Below are 17,537 nucleotides of genomic sequence, written 5' to 3' on the forward strand. Positions count from 1 at the left end.
GCCAAATCGAGCTGCGTTTCATCCAAACGTAACCATGCCAGAGCGAGAGGACAAAGGGAGAGAAAAGAGGGCGCACACTCGATGAGGGCGGCGGCCGCGGCGTCGCGGCTCGCCGCCGTCTCGAGGCTTTCAGACGCCGAACGCTTTTGCGTCCCGACCGGACGTCTGCGACAGGCCGTCGCTCCGTCGCCGTCGGCACTCTGAAATCGCTCCGCCGAGCCATCGCCGCACTCGAGAAACGATCTTCACTCAGATGAGCTCATCGATGATCTGATGAGGTCAAGGAATAGAAATTTGGAAGAAAAAACCAAAAAACAAACCCAAATCCTCAAACTGGTCGCGTGAAGTGCGTGGCCGATGTCGGCGTTGCGCGGGTGGGCTTCTCTGACCCGGGAGCGTCTCCTTTCCCCCTAGTGGCCGCGCTTCAAGGTCACCTTCAGACACGAGGTTCACGGAGACACGACGGCCCCCCCCCCCCCATCCACCCACCTCATTTCTGCCCCCCTCCGTCATGCCGATGATGTCATCACATTTGAGGCCGAGTGAACATCACTCCGTGGCTGCACTCGGATGACCTTCACGACGACCTTCGCCGACCGTGCCGGCTTGAAACGCTTCTCACCTGCTCGCGCACGCCCCCCCCCCAAAAGAAGAAGGAATTCTTTTCATGTCTTTGTAAAAAGCCAGCAGGAGAGTTGGAGGACACAAAGATGAATGAATCAGACCAGATCAACTGGAGGCGGAGGAAGAGAGATGGGGGCGGGGGGGCATGTTGACTGAACTGTGAAGTTCCGCCGCCATTTGAAGACTCGCTTAGCGGCCATCCCGTTCGCTAATAACGCTCGGAAGGCTCCTCCTCCCCGTCCGCCCGCCGCCGCCACATCATCTCTCGTTGGATCTTTCCGGATCAAACGAGCCCCCCCCGCCCCCGAGAGATGACTTTGATGTTCTTGAAAAGACGACAAAGCGGTTCGCCCGCGCGATGGAGGACGGACGACGCACTTGGCGCCGAATGAACGCCGAGCGGTTTCCGGCTCTCGTCGCCGCCTTGCGTCACTTCGGGTCGCACGCGCGCATTGCAGGCGCTGGTGAGGAGGTGCTCCGAAGCCTGCGCCTGCGCCTGCGCCTGCGCCTGCGCCTGCAACTTCCCTCCGTGTTCTCTCTCTGGCCGTTTTAAGCCTTTGCCCGCGCGCACGCTGAATTGGGTTGTGTTTTGCCTTTGATTGCGCTCTTATCAACTCCGCATCACTTGTGCGCGTGTGTGTGTGTGTGTGTGTGTGTTTCCCATATGAGCTGTGCCTAAGCCCGGGGATGAGCATCATACATCATCGTTCTACTGTACCAGATAACTTATCGCACACACACGCACACTGGGAGTTATTATTGTTGCTGTTTTTTTTTCCATTTGGCACTGTGAGATTAAAAAAAAAAAAAAGGATTGGGTGGGACGACCCAGCAGCTTGCCAGGAAGCGTCCTGTTAGTTTATCATCTCACACGTTAACAAGCACGCACGTGTGCACGTCGGCTCAATTTCAAGAAATATCTCGCTTTCTTCAGAGATGCTGAGAAAGAGCGACAGAGAAATTTTTCTAAACTCATTCGTTTGTGAATAAGCATGCAAACACCGGATCGAAATTCCTCCATCGTCCTCTGGGGGCCTGGGGGGGGGGGGAGTTTTTGAGATTTTCTCTCACGAAAATAAATCTTTTTAAAAAATCGGATCATTTTCAAAGCGTTGAATATCATTGAAAAAGTCAGATATCGAGGAAAAAACAAATTCTTGAAAAGAAATCGTTTTTTGAAAAAACGATCACAGCGTTCCAGATATTCTCGAGAAAACAAAAAGTTTTGTATGCTTTTTGAATGAGTTTTGTTTTTTTTGAGTGTCCGACACGGAAGATTTTTCTTTGTCTTTTTTAAGTTGCATTTCCCAAAAAAGGCATCGAAAAGGCAACAAAAAAAGATTCCATCGGTGAGCCGCCTTTCCTGTTTGCGTGTTTTGGGCTTTTCGACGTGTGTTTGCTTTTGTCTGGAAGCAAAATGTCTCGGCATTGTCTTCATTTCTCGACAGCGTTGTCGAGCCGGCGCGCTAATCGATTGACGGCAACGCGTGCGGAGCAGCGGCAGCGGCGCATTAGTCAACGTCGCTCGCTGCCACGGTGAGCGAAAGATGGAGGTGGGGCCCGAGCCGCCGACGGGACAGCGACGGCGGCGCTTGGATCCTTGTTTCCGTGGCGACGCATCGCCGCGTCGCCCGGTCGTCCTTGCGCCGGCCCCCCTGTTGCAACGCACCTGATGCAAATGAACGGGCCGAATGTCAGGCTTGCGCAGAGCTCGCTGATCATTTGAATCAGCTGTGTTGCGACAGGGACAGCCACAGACGTTGCGCGCTCACTCGCCTCTCACGCGCCGCGTCGGCGTATTCCGATGTTCCCGTGCGGCTCCGATCCCCGTGTGGGTCGCCGAGACGTGTTCACTTCACCACTGGGGCGTATTGGCCCCCACCTCATTATTCATGTGTGTGTGTGTGGTTCGGTAGGCTGATTCCTAATGACTTGTCTGCGCCCTCCGGCCCCCCCCCCCCCCCCCCACCTCCTGCAAGAGCTTCCTGCCTCACTGAACCCTCACCGTGTGCTTGTCCATCAACCATCGCCATTATTTTCAGTGTGAGGAGACATTTTGGATGTCAAAGGTCACATTGCTGCATCATTGGCATGTTGCACAGGTGGAACAAAAGTGTTCTTGGGTATTTTTTTGGGGGGGGGGGGGGGGGTCTGATATTTCTGTCAATCCTCCACCCCCAAAAAACAAAGGGCGGCCGAGGCTTGCGGCTTTTCTGAGTGTCCTGCGGTCTCTTCCCGCGAACGTGTTAGCGCATTAGCATGTTAGCTTCATTGAAGAACAGAAACTTTTGGGATACTTTTCGGGGTGGGGGCAGGGGAGGGGGGCGATGGGGAGCGGCCCCGCCCGGACCGAGCGGCTCTATAGCTAAGTCCACGTGCTTGGCCCGAGCGCGCCTTCGGTGGCGGTGCCGCTTGGGAGATTTTACGCGTCCAATAAAAGCTTTGCTCGCCGAAGCGGCTCGTCGACGACCGCCTTCGGGTGGCGTTTCTTCACAAAGCGAACACGATCGAGGGGGCTCATCTCATTTCGTGTTTTTGATGGCGGTGGGCGGGGCGCATGGTCGGTCAGCCGGAGCCCGGTAACCGGCGCGCGTGGATTATTAACGTGAACGCTCGTCAAATTTGAAACGTGCTTTTAAAAGTCGGCTAATTAAAATGAAATCAATTCAAACGCCTGCGGCGCCGCTAATCACTTTTTAAGCAGCTCGGGGAGCGCGCCTGCACCTGCGCCTGCGCATGCGCTCACGTGTGCGTTAGTTGGCACCGCAAACATCCTCTGCCCATCACTTCCGGCCCGTGCCTGGTGTGCGCGTGTGCGTGCGTGTGCGCACGCTCATATTGTAAATGATGCTACGCTAATGCTCGCAGCCATTTAGCCGAGAGATGCCGGCACCATGTTTTACTTTGAAATGCAACTTTCGGTTGGCCTGGTGACGCATGCACACACATGCACACACACACACACACACACACGATTCCTTTTACATGCTAACAGTTTTGTTTGTTTGTTTAGCACCTGGCACGCGTGCAGGCAAACACACGCATGCGCGCGCACACACACACACACACACACACATTCATGCACGCACGCGCAGAGAGAGCTCTGCCCCAATGCACACAGGCGCGCACTTGCAGCGAAGCGCTGAGAGCGTGGCCGCGGGGCTTTTATCATTTTCCGACTTTTTCTTCTTTTATTCTGTTGTTTTGAAGTCTCTGCGGTCCTCTTAGCACACCTTTTTCTTTCGGATGAAGGTGATGATGATGAAGACGAAGCGTGCGCGGAATCGTCCGACGCGAGCCGCCCGATGACAACATCGATGGCGGCTAACCGCGCAGTGTTCGAATGAAGAAAGAGGCGAGGGGGGGGGGGTGCAGCTGGGGGCTTCAATTTGCCCTAATGAGCTCTGGAGGGAGCTCCCGAGTACACGGCGCCATGAACGCGCGCGCACCCATGACCCCGCCTTGCCGCCAGGCCGTCCCCCCCCCCCCCGCGCAAATGATCGGAATGGGCCGCGGGCTTCCGCCGCCACTTCCCGTCGGCTCGATTTTCAACCCAACTCGGCCGCATGTCCGGAGCGTTTTGAAACAACCGCCGCCGGACGCGCGGAGCAAAAAGTATTGATACGCGGGCAAAGACAAAGTTGCGCTCATTTACATTCAATTCCAACAGTCCAACTCCAAGGCGAGAGAGATCAAGTGAGGGCGGGCCGTTTCAGGAATCGGAAAACAAATCAGAAGATCTTGACAAGAAATGCCCGAAGGGATGCCAGAGTCTTAGCAGCTCCGGTCAGCGGGCCGGCCGCAGCGTTCCGGAGCAACTCCGAGGTCATACGGGAAGCGGGAGGCGGAGGCCTCGGCCGCGGGCGCGGGCGTGGGCGTGCCTCGCCTGACTGTCGGCTTCTTTTTTTCCTCCCTTCCGAGGTGCATTTCCTGCAGGCGCGTCGCCATCGGCGGACGACATCATGAGTTGTTTCCACCGATGCTGAGAACGTGCGCGGTTGAAACGCAGCGTGCCAAATCAAGTTGCGCGGCCAATCTTCCTCTCTTGTCACTTTTCCACCCGAGACGAACACGAGTTGATGATGAGGAGGAGGAGGAGGAGCTCCCGTCAGCACAGCGTCGCGTTAGCGTAGCCCCCCCCCGAGCGTGCGGCTAAGCGGGAAACGAAACGGCGCCCGGCCGACCTCGGCGCTTCCTCTTGTCCCGTGCAATGTGTGTTTGTCACGGCGGGCTGGCTCAACGTGCGTGCGTGTGCGTGTGCGTGTGTCTTTTGGCGTCCACGGCTTTGCTCGTTTCAATGTGTCCGAGTCTCACCAGTCTCCTTCTGTCCTGTCCTGTGCTTTCTCTCTCCTCGTGTGTACGTGCGTGCGGTCGTGTGGGCGTGCGCGTGCGCACATGCAGCTATCGGCGGCCAGAGGAGGAGGAGCCCCGGCGCGTTGGCCTCGGACGTCTTTGACCCGCACCTGGGCAGCCACATCCTGCAGGTACGCTCCATTGAAGAGGGCCGGCCCGCCCGACGCCTTCGCGCTCCGCGTCCGGCGCGCTCCGACGTCTCGCCCGCCCGTTGATTTTCCAGGCCCGATATTGGAAGCGTTTGTTCCCGGAAGGTGAACAACTCCTTTTATTTTGGCGGGGTGCCGTGAACATTTCTTTTTTTTTTTTCCCGGCACATCTTGCGCTCGGCGCTTCTTCTTCCCGCATTTTTGACCCCTGATTCGCGTCCGTTTTTCAAAATCATTCCAGTTTGTTTTGATGACTTTCAACGATTGCGGGAGCGTTTCCATTTATTCGTAGAAGTTTCATCTTGGATTTCACGGGTGGCACTTGAGTCCGGGTCCTCTCGCCGCAAGAAACGCCGGTTGAGCGTCGCGTTAGCATCCGCCGCCTTTGCCGCCGCAAAGGCGTCGCGGCCCGCGGGCTTAATCTCCCCCTCGCTCGGCGCCGCGCGGGCGCGTCGCTAAGTGACCGGCTGGCATTCATTAGCGCGCCGCTCGGGCGCGATCAATCACGCCGCCTCCCTCGCTCGCCTTCTTCAAATGTCATCCGCGTACTTCTCGCAATCAATTAGGCCGACGATTAATGAGGCCAATTTGCAGACGCGGCCGCCGCCGCCCCGCCCGCCGAAAGGTTAATCTATGGACGGTTGCGTTTCCGCGGCGGGGGCGGGGCCACGCGCGGCGCTCCGCCCGCTTGTCCGCGCGTCGGGCCAATGGCGTGACGGGCTCGTGAGCGCCGACCCGAGACCATTCTCATGTCGCGCCGACTTTGGCTTTTTGCCCGGGGGAAGAATGTTTTTTTTTTTTGTCTGTCGTCGTCGTCTCGCTATTTGCGGCATTTCCGTTTGCTTTTTTAACCCGATGCCAATTAGAGTGAGCATCAATTGTTGGCGGATTCTTTTTTGTTCTCACTCAGGCAATTCTCCTTCTATGGCTAATATTATTTTTTCCTGATTCACATATTCAAGGATTTCCCCAATTTACTTTTTGTTTGTTTGTTTGTTTTTTTCCCCAATCTCGTGCTAGTTTTTTTTTCTTTCCAGAATCGCATTTTTTAATTCCTTTTTCCTCATGACGATGATATTCATTGACTAGAATTTCACTCTTTGCGCTCATTTCCTTCGGATCGACGACTCATTTGTGTTTTTTTTTTTTAAATCTTGCTGATACGCACACGTGCCAGAGAAAGTCGCTTAGTGGATGAGAGCTTCAACTGTCACGCGGAAGACGACGGGGGAATTTGTGTGTGTGTGCGCGCGCGCATGTGTGTGTACCCCCCCCCCCCCCTTTGAAGAAAAGCCACCTCCGTTGTGTTTCCCGCTGCTTGGCTCTCTGTCTGTCTCTCTCCCGCTTTGTGTAGTTCCGCTAATGTGCGCCGGCCTTGATTCCTCCCGAGCGGCGGCGGCTTCCTCTCATCGTGTCGCGTTGTCCCCCGCCACCGTTCTTCGTGAGGGGAGGGGGGGGGGGGGGTGACGGATGGCGCAGCAGCTGGCAAGGGCGCTCCCCAGAGGCATTGCGGGTAGGGGCGGGAAGGTTATGGCTCCGGTCCCATCGGCAATCTGTTGCCCGCGTCAATCCTATTTGTCGCGGCGCGCGTCACGCCGGCCGTCCGGCTCCTCCTTGACATTCCCGCGCCGTTTGTTTCGTCCTCGGCCGGCAGCCCGGGCGGGCGGGGCTTCCCTCGGCGGGCCGCCGGATGGGCGCCGTCGACGCCCGGGCGCTTTCGGGGCGACCTTTTGCGCTCGCCGGAGGGCACCTCGGAAACGCGCCGATGCCGCCGCGAGAAAAGGCTCGCAAAATGCCACTTTTGGAACAAAAGCGTCATCTTCGGAAGCGAGGCAAATCCGTTGCGACCCGATGAGCGCGGGACACCGCCTCCGCGAGTTCCGGCAGAGGTCGGCGTTTGGAATCGGCCTTTCAAATCCACCGGCGCTGCGTCGTTGAAGCCGACGTTCAGGTTTTCAAATGGGAAGCCGGGGGTTTTTGGGAGCTAAGCGCCGACGGGGCGGCCGCACCGTACGGAGCACGGAAACGCCGCCGGAAGAGGGCGGAGCCGGCGGGGGCAGAAGATCAAGAAATCCCGCCTCAAAGGATCTTCTGCTTCAAACGCTCCACCCTCTTCCCAGTTCCCGAGAAAGCGGCAAAAGCGCAACCGGACGACTGTCGCTCTGACGTCACGAGGTCGCTTCAAGAGCATCACCGGACCCCGGCCGGAGCGTCCGCAGCTCTGCCCGTCGGGTCCGCGGCGGACGTCCCGGAGCACAGAGACGTACGCGAGGATCCCGTTTGCGGACTTGACGGCGGAGCGTTCAACGCCGTCATCGCCTCCGAACTTCTCCGGCTCGGCGCGTCCCCGACGCGGATCGCTTGTCTCCCGCGCCGGTCCCCTCGCGTGACGGAATGTCATTCCATATTTGGACGTCATGGCTTCCCGTCGCGCCTCCTGCCGCCGTGTCACATTTCTCCTCCGTACGGCGGACCGGCTCGCTCCTTTCTTTGCTCTTCCCTCCCGAGGCGCGGCGTCCGTCGGCTCGTCAAAAGGCGCGAAGGCCATCGGGCCGAATGAAGACAAATGGAGGACGGCGCCGCTTTGGAGTCATTAGCCGTCCGGCGACGCCCCCGCGCCTCCTCCTCCCCCGCCTTCGCCTCGGCACACCCGCTCTCCGCCTTCCCGCGACGACTCAATCCGGACGCCGACTCGACGGCGCCTCGCCGCCGCCGAGCCCCGACTGACGCCGAGACCGCCGAACTCGCCGCATGATGAGTAAGCGGAAGCAAACGCGCGGTTCCACCCGTGGCCACCGGCGGCGGGAGAATCGCCCCTCGAGGACATTTATGAGTTGTTGTTTCCAGATTCCGACGCAGCGTTCATTAGCAATAATGGCGGCTCGCGTGCCTGGCGTGACTGGCCAGTCGTCATCTGCTAGGCTAGGCTGACGTCGTGTCAAAGCCTTTGACTCGCTCGCTAATCATCATCATCATCATCATCATCAGGTCACTAACAATTAGAGCGGGGCCCCGACACACCACTTGACCGGCAACGTGCTCATCGCACCGGGACAGTCGCTACATGCTACGCTAACGTCCCGAGGCTCGTCGGATGTCCTTGTCGACAACGAGACTCACGATTGCGCGCGCGTTTGGAAGCGTACGGCGAGGTTAAGCGTCATCCATCTGGAGAGCGTTAAACGGGTCCGTCCTTGAGTTTGCGCCTCGGGGCGGCTGCCGCGCCGTCTGGTCGCCACGGCAACGCCTTTGACAAGCCACCGGGCGTCACGTGACCCGTCGGCACGGCAAAACGCAGCCTCCTCTTCTCCTTTGCCGATTGTCACGGACAAAGGAGGAACCGAACGAGGTCGATAAAATGAGAACGGCCCCGGCCGAGGATCAACGTCGAGGCGCGGAGACCGAAAAACTCAATGTCAGGAATCACCCGGACGGGAAAGGGACCGGTCGCCGGCCGGGGTCTTTCTTCTTTGACGACGCCGTCGTCGGCTCCCGAACGACGGCGCCTCCGTCGGCTCGTCGTTGACGGCCTTGCCTCTTTTCCCTCATTGATGACGTCATTTCCCGTCTTTGCGATTGATGGCGGAGTCTTCATCCTGCCGATGAGGAGGAGGATTATTGACGAATGTCTCGTTCCCTCGCTCGCCGCGTCAACGTGCGCGGCGTCCGCCCCGCCCGCCCCCTCCCTCAAGCATCTCGGCACGATCGACGCGTTGACCTTTTCCGACTCCCCCGTGCCCTCACCTCACCCGCTCCCTCCCCGGTCGCCCCCACCCGCCGATCGATGACTTCATCCCGATCGCCCCATCGCCGATCAGCGGCGAGTTGCCCTTTCGGACTTGGCGAGAGTCGACCTTTGCGGCCCGAACGTCCGCCGGGCCGTCGGCGCGGCGGACGGACGGCAAGTACATGGGCCGGATCTCCACCGAACGGGAAGTCCCTCCCGCGGACGCGACCCTCTCGAGACGAGCGGCGAGGCAGAGACGCAAAGGCCCGAGGGAGGCCACCGCTTCGACGCGAGGGACGCGGACGCCGAGAACGGCGGAACGGGCGCGCTTGACGGGGACGCAAAAGCGAACGCCACCTCAAGAAAAACGGAACGCCGCCTTTGCCTTGACCGGTCGTCCCTTGCTCCGCAACGCGCGTTCTCCGTTTGTCGCCGCGAGGCGTCTCGACGGGAACATTTGGAGAGCGGCTCTTCCGAATGCTTAAACGACGGCCTCATCTTCGCCGCAGTTATGTTTGGATCCGGTTACGTTTGCTTTTGCTTCCTCGTGTGGCCTTTTTTGGCCACCCGTTGTCGCGATCGGTGTTCCTCGCGTGTGAGCAATTAGCCCCCTCGAGCCTTTGCGTGTTGTCCGGGTGTTTCTCGTCGTCTCGTCGCTTAGCTCGTATTTCCTCCCCTGAGTTTCTGCTTTCTTGTGGGGTCATCGTGAGCCGTGAGCATACGTGCGCTCCCGTCATGTTTTGTTTCCTGTTGTACTTTGCTTTGATACTTGTGATTTCCAGCCGTTTTTTTGGGAGTACTTTGACTCCCATTGTACTGCCGCGTGTATTTTTTGTTCAATACATTTTGGTCAATCCGCCCCGCCCCCCCCCCTGCTTTTTGGGGCCCGACAACTAGCGTCACGCGGAACGTGACGGTTGCGTGCGCTCGACGGACGCGGGCAGGCGGCAAGCGTTCGGCCGCGCTCGCCGATGGATCGCGTTTCTTTCTTTTACCTTCCCGATGTCCGAACGTGCGGGGTGACGCCGCTGTGATCGCCGTTCGTCGATGGTCTTCGTAATAATAGTCACGCCATCGCCGATCGCGATGGGTGTAGGCCGCCTGCCTCGGCGACGAGGCTTTTGTGTCTGCAGAGGTGACGGAAGCTTTTTCAACATTTTCATTCTGCCTAATAGGACAAAGCAATTTATTGTGACGCACCGGCGCAGGCGAGCGCGCGCGTGCGCGCGCAGACGCGCCATTAACGCAACACGAGCGCACGCGCACACACAAATAAAAGAAATAAATGCACAATCCAAATTGCAATTACCTGCGCAATTTGCGAAGGGTAAACAAATGGGCGCCGCCCACCCTCGCCGGCGCGCGGCCGTAGCCTTCTAGTTAGCATGCTGAAATGAATACAGTTAGATCCAAAGCAATTTCCTTTTATTTATCTTAGCGGCCGCGCATAAATAAAGGCAAGGGCATCCGGGCAATTAGCATAATTACTCGTAGGCGGTCAGAGCCTCTGTGATTTCTCTCTCGCGCGCGTGCACGACGCCCAGGGGCGGGCGGGTGGCGCCAGACAATCCAATGTGTGCGGCGCCGCTCTTTGTTGTTGTTTTCTTTTTAACTTGTGTGTGCGTGCGTGTGTGTGTTAGTGGCCATCTCCTCTGGTCCGTTGCTTTTACACACACACACACACACACACGCCTCGAGGCCCAGTGTGCGTGTGTGCGCGTGTGTGCATGTTATTAATATGCAAATAGAGTGGAGGTGGTTGGGGGGGGGAGGGTGGCGGGGAACAAGCGGCGGGCCTTGGAAACAATATCCCGTCTGACAGTCGAGGTCAGCGGATTCGCTCGCATCCGATCGGTCCGCCGAGCCGATGCTGCCGCCCGGCCGGTGAATATTCATCGGAGCCGTCGGCTGCCGCGCGGACAACCCCAACTTTTTGTTTCTTGTTTCAGAAAAAAGGGTGTTCAAAAAGGGCTCCGCGTGTCCCGACGCCTCGCGGACGGGATCCGCTCACGACGCAATCATAAGAGCGCTTCGGGACTGTGTGTGTGTGTGAGAGCCCTTTCTTAGCGCCTGTGACAACGTTGAGGCGTGCGCGTGAGAGCGATGGAGGAGCGTCAATGTCCCCCTGGCACGTATTGATCGGATTGGCCGCCGATGCCGATGGAGTGAGTGATCTTTGTGTTTGTTTTTGTTTCTCAGTCTCTGGATGGTTTCGTCTTTGCACTCAACAAGGAAGGCCGCTTCCTGTACATCTCGGAGACCGTCTCCATCTACCTGGGACTCTCGCAGGTCAGTCGACGCCGCCCGCCGGCAAAAGAAGCGCACTTTTGTCTTTGTGCCGTTTTTGCTCCGCCGGGGGACATTTTCCCCCGTCGTTCCCAAGCCAAGGCTCGGTCGCAGCTCGGCGCTCAAACGCCCGACACGATACGGGCGTTGAACCGTGGTCTTTTGAGATTCCGCCAGCTTCTCGCTAACGCGCAAAAGGAGCGGGCGCAGGCGGGCGAGCAAAAGGAGCATCGACTCGCGGCGAAGCTCCTCAACGGCCGAGCAACTTCCGTTTGAAGTCGAGCGGTGAAGAGACGTGCGGGCAAAGCATATCGAAAAAAGATGGTCAATAAGGGGGGGCCCCGGCTTGACTCGGCCCGGGCGTCCGCTCTGTACCATGGGAGTATTGTACTGCCCCCCGGTGGCCAAGTTAGCTCCATCCGCGCTTGCTTACTTTTCGGGGGGGGGGGGGGGGTTAGGGTTACAATGTCACCAAATGAGCTTCATCTGCATTCTCAGCTCGCTAACGAGCCGTGCGTCCCCGTCGCTTCGCTCTCCGCTGACTGGCTTTAATGGAAGCCCCAAGGTCAGCGCTTTGACCTTGGCCAAGCCATCGAGTCTTTCGTGACGAGCCAACCGCCGCACGCTCAGAGTGCGCCTTTCATCTCCATATTCCGCGTCGGGATTGACACGTCCGTCACTCCAGGTGAAGCGGCAAAACAAAGAATGTACTTCTTCGCGTCGAACGGCTCGGGATCTTCGCCCGGCCCGACCGTCCGTCCGAGTGGCGGGCGGCGAAATTCCAGGGCACGGTGCCGCTTGGGCGGGCGGCGACATCGCAATTGGCGTCACGCTCCGGGGACGACGTCACCGTGAGGCGTTGGGCAGAAAATAATGACGGGGGGGGCTAATCGGGCTGCCCAAAATCATTTGCCCCCCAACTTCATATCGCCGCGTCATTTCGGACACGGGACTGGAACTCCGCCGCGTGGCCGCTTGAGCAATTTGTTTTCACGCGGCCCCCTTCCGAAATCCCTCGAGTTAATGCCGCCGTCATGAAGTCGCGCGCAAATTGGCGATGAACAAGATGGCGGGTGAGGAAGGGTGCGCGTGAGCGATTCAAGACCACGCGTGAAAACAGCAAAGGCGCGCTAAGCGCCACAGCGGCGGCCGGCGCGCGCGTGATAAAAACCAAAGAACAAGATAAGGCGGGCGCGCGTGGGGGACCCGCCTGACAATTCATCAATTATTTGATAGACATCATCAATCAATGCCGGAGGCGGAATTAATCCGGGGAGGGAGAAAGCGCCAGCCTTCGCTCTCGAATGGACTCGCGGGATTGGTCGCCGGGGTCGGCGCCGGCACGTGACCGCTGGAAGTGGCTTTCCGACGGCAAGCCGAGCGACGTCACTTGTTTGCGAAGAAAAATGGCTTTCTTTTTTGAGGCGCCGTTCACCCCCCCCCCCAGGACGAGGCAGTGAAAAACAGCAGCGGGCACGTCGCCCACCCGCACGCCGACTGAAAATGTTTTGCAAAGTGTCGATTCGCTCTTCAAACTTTGAAGTCGTCTTCTTTTTCATTCCTTTCTGGTCCTCGTTTGGGCTCGTGTCGGGAGGTCGCCATTTACATGAGGTGGCCGACGATGACGAGGAAGGTCAGGCTTAATTGAGCCCCCCCCCCCCCCCCCGCAGGCGAACCGTCTCGCTCGCTGCATTCATATTTGATGACTCCCGAGTGGGCGTGTCGCTCCAATCAAATTCCATCTTGAGGAGCGACTCCGCGTGCGCGCGTGCGGTCCGCTCCCTGATTTTCACACGCACGCGCGCTCGCCTCGGGTTGTTTTTTGAGCCCACGCGGTCGTGGCGGCCAAGACGGCCGCCATTTTCCTCTCGGCCGCGCCGTGCGCACGTCTTCCTTTTCCACTTCTCGAGTCTGTTTTTCCTGAGCCGGAGTGCATGCCTTCGTTGAAATGGAGGAGGGGGTCGCGTTTCACGCGCATGACACGCCGGCCCGCGGAGGCCAGGGGGGGGGCGGGGGGGAATCGCTCGCCCGCGCGGCTTCGCTGGCGCCTCGGCAATCTTGGCGAGGGGAGAGAGAGATGCGGCCGGCGGCGGGTCGCGCCGCTTCTGACCCGCCCGCCGCCGCCTTCCATTCCACGCGGGCGGGGTGAAGCCGCCGCCTGACCTTGACGACGTCGCGTGCATTTCAATCGGGCTTTTCAAATTCTCCCTCTCCAAACTCGGAGCCGCTCGCGCTTCGACCCGCTCAAAGTCAAACGGCGCGCCGCGTTTTTCCGGTCGCCGTCGGGATCGCGCGCGCGCGCTCCGGCGACGGAGCCGAGCCCTCGTCAAAAATGAAGAGCGGACGGCGAATGCTAATGAAGCGCATCGGATGCGAATGAAGGCGATCATTTTTATTGACGCGCCGGATCGATGAGCGGCAGAAGGTCAACGGCGCCCCCCGGAGACACGCGCGCCCGCTTTCAATCAAAAGCCCGGAGGAGGTCACGCGCGTCCTTCACAATGCGCCGGGCCTCTGCGTGCCTCTGCCTGCGCGTTTTGCATTTTGCCGCGGGTGGAAGTCGAGCAACGACCACGAGCGACTTCTGGCAAAGCTGAAGCGGTCCAAGATGCGCTTTGACGTCAGCGCCGTGAGCGGGAAGGAATCGAGCCGTTGGCGGTTCTCGTCGGTGCTGAAGCGATGGCCCCTTTCCTTTTTCTTTGGCAAATTCGATCGAGGCGATTGGGATCGTGGAGGACGACGGCAATTTAGAATCGCCAAGCTGGAAATCGCAGCGTTGAAGAAAAAAAGCAAAAAAGAAACTCATCGATCATCGCAACTTAGTCATTGACGGTCGGTGAGTTTTCGATGAACGGCGGCGGCGCCTTCGGAAACTGCCAAAGGATCGCGACCCCGACCGAGCGCGCTCGGACGTTGGCGCCGGCGGGCGACGACTCAAAGCATTTGCACTTAGATGGCGACTTGAGCGCGGCCGTCGTGACCTCCGCCCTTCCTCCTGAAGCGAAGCGTGAAGGGAGAGAAAAATCCAACGCGCAAACCTTTCCCACGCGTTCCGTGTCCGTTTGCGCTTCTGTCGTCCGATCGTCGGGATGAAAAGAAAAAAAAAGAAAGAGCTGGATGAAGTCGTCGAGCGCGCAACACGCCCTTCGCCGCGGGACCCCCCCTCCACTTTTTGGTGTTGAAAACGCGATGGAGTTGTTTTGAACTTCCTGCGTTTGGTTTGCTTGAATTCTCTCACTCGCTCACACGCGCGTAAGAAAGGCTCGATGCGGGGGCGTCCGTTTGTCATCTTTTGAGCGGCCGACAAGCAGAGCGTCTATTGAGCTCGCGCGCGTCAAAAGAAATTCCTCCTCCTCGAGATGCCCGATGAAACGACGACAACAGAAAGCAAGGCCCTGGCTGGGGTTGTACCTTGGCATTTTGGGGAAAAACAAAATGAAACGACGACGACTTGAAAAATGTCTCCGAAGGAGATGAAGATTGGCGCCGGACTCGGCCGGGCCGGGCCACCGGGGGGGCGGTATAAGCCCTCGGCCGGCGTTTGTTCGCGCTCCGGAACGTTGTTTTCCCCGCCGTCCTCGGATTATTCGTCAAGATGATTCGGGCATCCGAACCGGAAACGCTTCCGACGGGAAGCTTGCATTTGCCTTTGTTTGTTTTGCTTTTCCAACAGGAGCTCGCGAGTCTCGACGCGAAAGATCCGTCGGACGTCGGCGGAGGAACTCGCGACTTTTGACCGGCCGCTTTTATTTGAGCGCGCGTCGGGGAAATGAAAGGGGGGGCGTAACGAGCGGCGGCTTCCCGCAGGTGGAGCTGACGGGCAGCAGCGTGTTCGACTACGTGCACCCGGGCGACCACGCGGAGATGGCGGAGCAGCTGGGCACGAAGGTCCCGCCGGGACGGGGGGCGTCGTCGCCGCGCCGGGCCGCCCCCAACGAGGACGCCGCCTCGTCGGCGTCCTCGCCGTCGCCGCGCCCCGAGACGCCCGAGCCAGGTAACCGCCGTCGCCTCCCGAGCGTCGCCCGAAACGCAATCCCCCGAGCGGCCCCTTCCGTCGCCCATTAGCATTCCTGGCGGCGCGCGGCGGCCGCGAGACTTTTCACCCGGCGGAGCTTCTCGCGCCGCCGACGATAATTTGAGAATTAGAGCGAAATCCATTTGTAAATTAAACAAAGCGACTTGATCTGGGCGCAGGACGTCACTTCATCAGGACGTTCAAACACGCCGCAGATTGCCTGGCTGGCGGCGGCGCTCCGCCGAGACGCCGCGCTAATTACATCTGCCGCTCTTTGCCGCCGCCGCTTGACGGCCGGGGAGACGCAGCCCCCCCCCCCCCCCCCCCCCAGCCCCCACACACACACTTTTTTTTCTCTTTGACTTTGGGCAAGCGGCTCAAGATGGCCGACGCTTGTCACCGCAAAGGCGAGAAAAACAAAACCGTCGATGCTAATCTGGGACGGAAAGGTGTCGCGCGTCTTTTTCTTCCGATCTTTCGCAAACGAGGCGCGACTGAGCCAAAACGTCTAAGCGACGTTCACGACAACTTCCCATTTTCCAGGGGACTCAAATCTCAGCGCAAAAGTCTTTTGGACAAGTTTGACACCAACCCCAAACCTTTGCGGGCTTGGCTTCAACGACTTTTTTTTTCTGGGGGGGGGTCTTCCCGTGATGGCTCCAGCCACGATACGATGCGCTTCCCCCCCGCCCCTGCGCACCATCCAAAATGTCACCTTGCAGATCCAAAGTGGCCTTGGAGGCGCGTTTTTCCGCCCCAAATGGCAGCCCCCCCGGAAATGGGCAAAAGGGCTCAAAAACGGCCAGCTCCAGCCAAACGGGAGACTTGCTCTGCCTTTTCCGGATTGTCCGCCGCTCATCCCAAGTGCAAATTTCACATTAGCGCGACTCAGCCGGAAAGGCGCACTTTTGAGGCGTCGGCGCAAAAGGCAAAAGTGCGATGATGAAAAGCGGCACCACTTTGCTGACGTCGTTGGCCGTCGGCCTTGCGCTCAAGGAAATCATCTTGAAAGGCGCGTGATGCAACTGGACTCTTAAAAATCCACCAGGCGGTTGGGGCCAAACGCTTGCGCCGCCGCCGCCCTCCTCAACCACCTTGAGAGTCACCGGGGCTTCCGTTTGCCCTTGAGCGCAATGGCGTTAGAAAATGTTTCCCCTGTCGGCTGCCCCGCCTTAGCCTGCCGATGCTACACGGCTCCCGAAATCGCGCGCGGCGCCATTAGCACGCGAATGGGGTGCGAGTTCTTGTCTTTGAGAAAAATGGAGTTTGTCTTTGAGGGACTCGGAATTTATTGTGACAGAGGTGGCGTCAACCTCGACGCTCGGTCACGTGGGCCCGTTATCGGCGCGCCACAACGAGGCCTCGCTTGCGAGCGGCCGTGTTTTGGCTTCGCAAAGGCGACGGCGGCCCGCGTTTTGTCCGCGGCGGTGGCTGCTTTTCGTCCTTCGAAGGCCGCCAAAACTTTGACGGCGTGGATGATCGTCGTATGAATCTACGTTTGCTAATCGTGAGCTCTCGAGTCGGGCGGCGCTATTGAAGTTAGCGCGTTGAAGTGTGGACGTTGTGTTAAACGCGAAGAAAAACAGAAGGATTCAGCGATTTGCAAACGGTCTTCAAGCGATATTTCACAGTCGCTGTCCTCGTCATTTTTGCCACCCGGCATCTTCCGCGTTGGCCTCCAGGGGGCAGCGAGGGCTCTTTCGCATCGACTTCGCGGATGACGTTTCGCCCGAGCGTTGAGCGAGCACGCGCACGTTTTTTTCCACCCGGGGGCGGCGGCGGGGCTCACGCAACCGGCCCATTTCTTCACCTTTCTGACGGCAAAGAGTTCCTGTTGCGTTTTCAGGGGAATCCGGCGGCCCGTCGCCCGACTACTGCCTGGAGCGTTCCTTCTTCATCCGAATGAAGTCCACGCTCACCAAGAGAGGCGTCCACATCAAGTCGTCGGGATACAAGGTGACGCGGCGTCACCGCTCGGCGTTTCCCGCCGGCTTCCGGATCGGCGCTCGGGGCCTGGGCCGTTTGTCGTCAGGACCTGAAATTTGACCGCCGTGCGTTTGTCCCTCAGGTGATCCACGTGACCGGCCGCCTGCGCATCCGCATGGCCCTGACGCACAGCCGCTCGGTGCCCGACCAGATCATGGGCATGGTGGTGGTGGCGCACGCCCTGCCGCCGCCCACCATCAACGAGGTGCGCATCGACTGTCAAATGTTTGTCACGCGCGTCAACATGGACCTCAAGATCGTCTACTGCGAGAACAGGTGAGCCTAAAACAGACACGCACAAAAAAAAAAAAGCTAGCATGTTGAATGTTGCAAATGATGAGGAAAAAAAACCCCTTTGGCGTGGAACTCTTCTAGACGTTTTCAGGAATTGTTGTGA

General features: G+C 58.8%; 1 protein-coding gene across 1 annotated transcript in view; it reads left to right on the forward strand.

The window, feature by feature from the left end:
• npas3 (neuronal PAS domain protein 3) overlaps positions 1 to 17,537 on the forward strand; it is a 49,326-nt gene that overhangs the window by 15,897 nt on the left and 15,892 nt on the right. The window contains exons 4-8 of the mRNA XM_086128107.1: positions 5,026 to 5,108; positions 11,053 to 11,142; positions 14,947 to 15,133; positions 17,001 to 17,110; positions 17,223 to 17,416. Of these exons, the coding sequence (XP_085984233.1) occupies positions 5,026 to 5,108; positions 11,053 to 11,142; positions 14,947 to 15,133; positions 17,001 to 17,110; positions 17,223 to 17,416 (664 nt within the window). The remainder of the gene's footprint in view (positions 1 to 5,025; positions 5,109 to 11,052; positions 11,143 to 14,946; positions 15,134 to 17,000; positions 17,111 to 17,222; positions 17,417 to 17,537) is intronic.

This window comes from Hippocampus guttulatus, chromosome 13, assembly GCF_054856545.1.
Source record: "Hippocampus guttulatus isolate MCC_2025c chromosome 13, RoL_Hgut_1.0, whole genome shotgun sequence".
Classification (NCBI taxonomy): Eukaryota; Metazoa; Chordata; class Actinopteri; order Syngnathiformes; family Syngnathidae; genus Hippocampus; species Hippocampus guttulatus.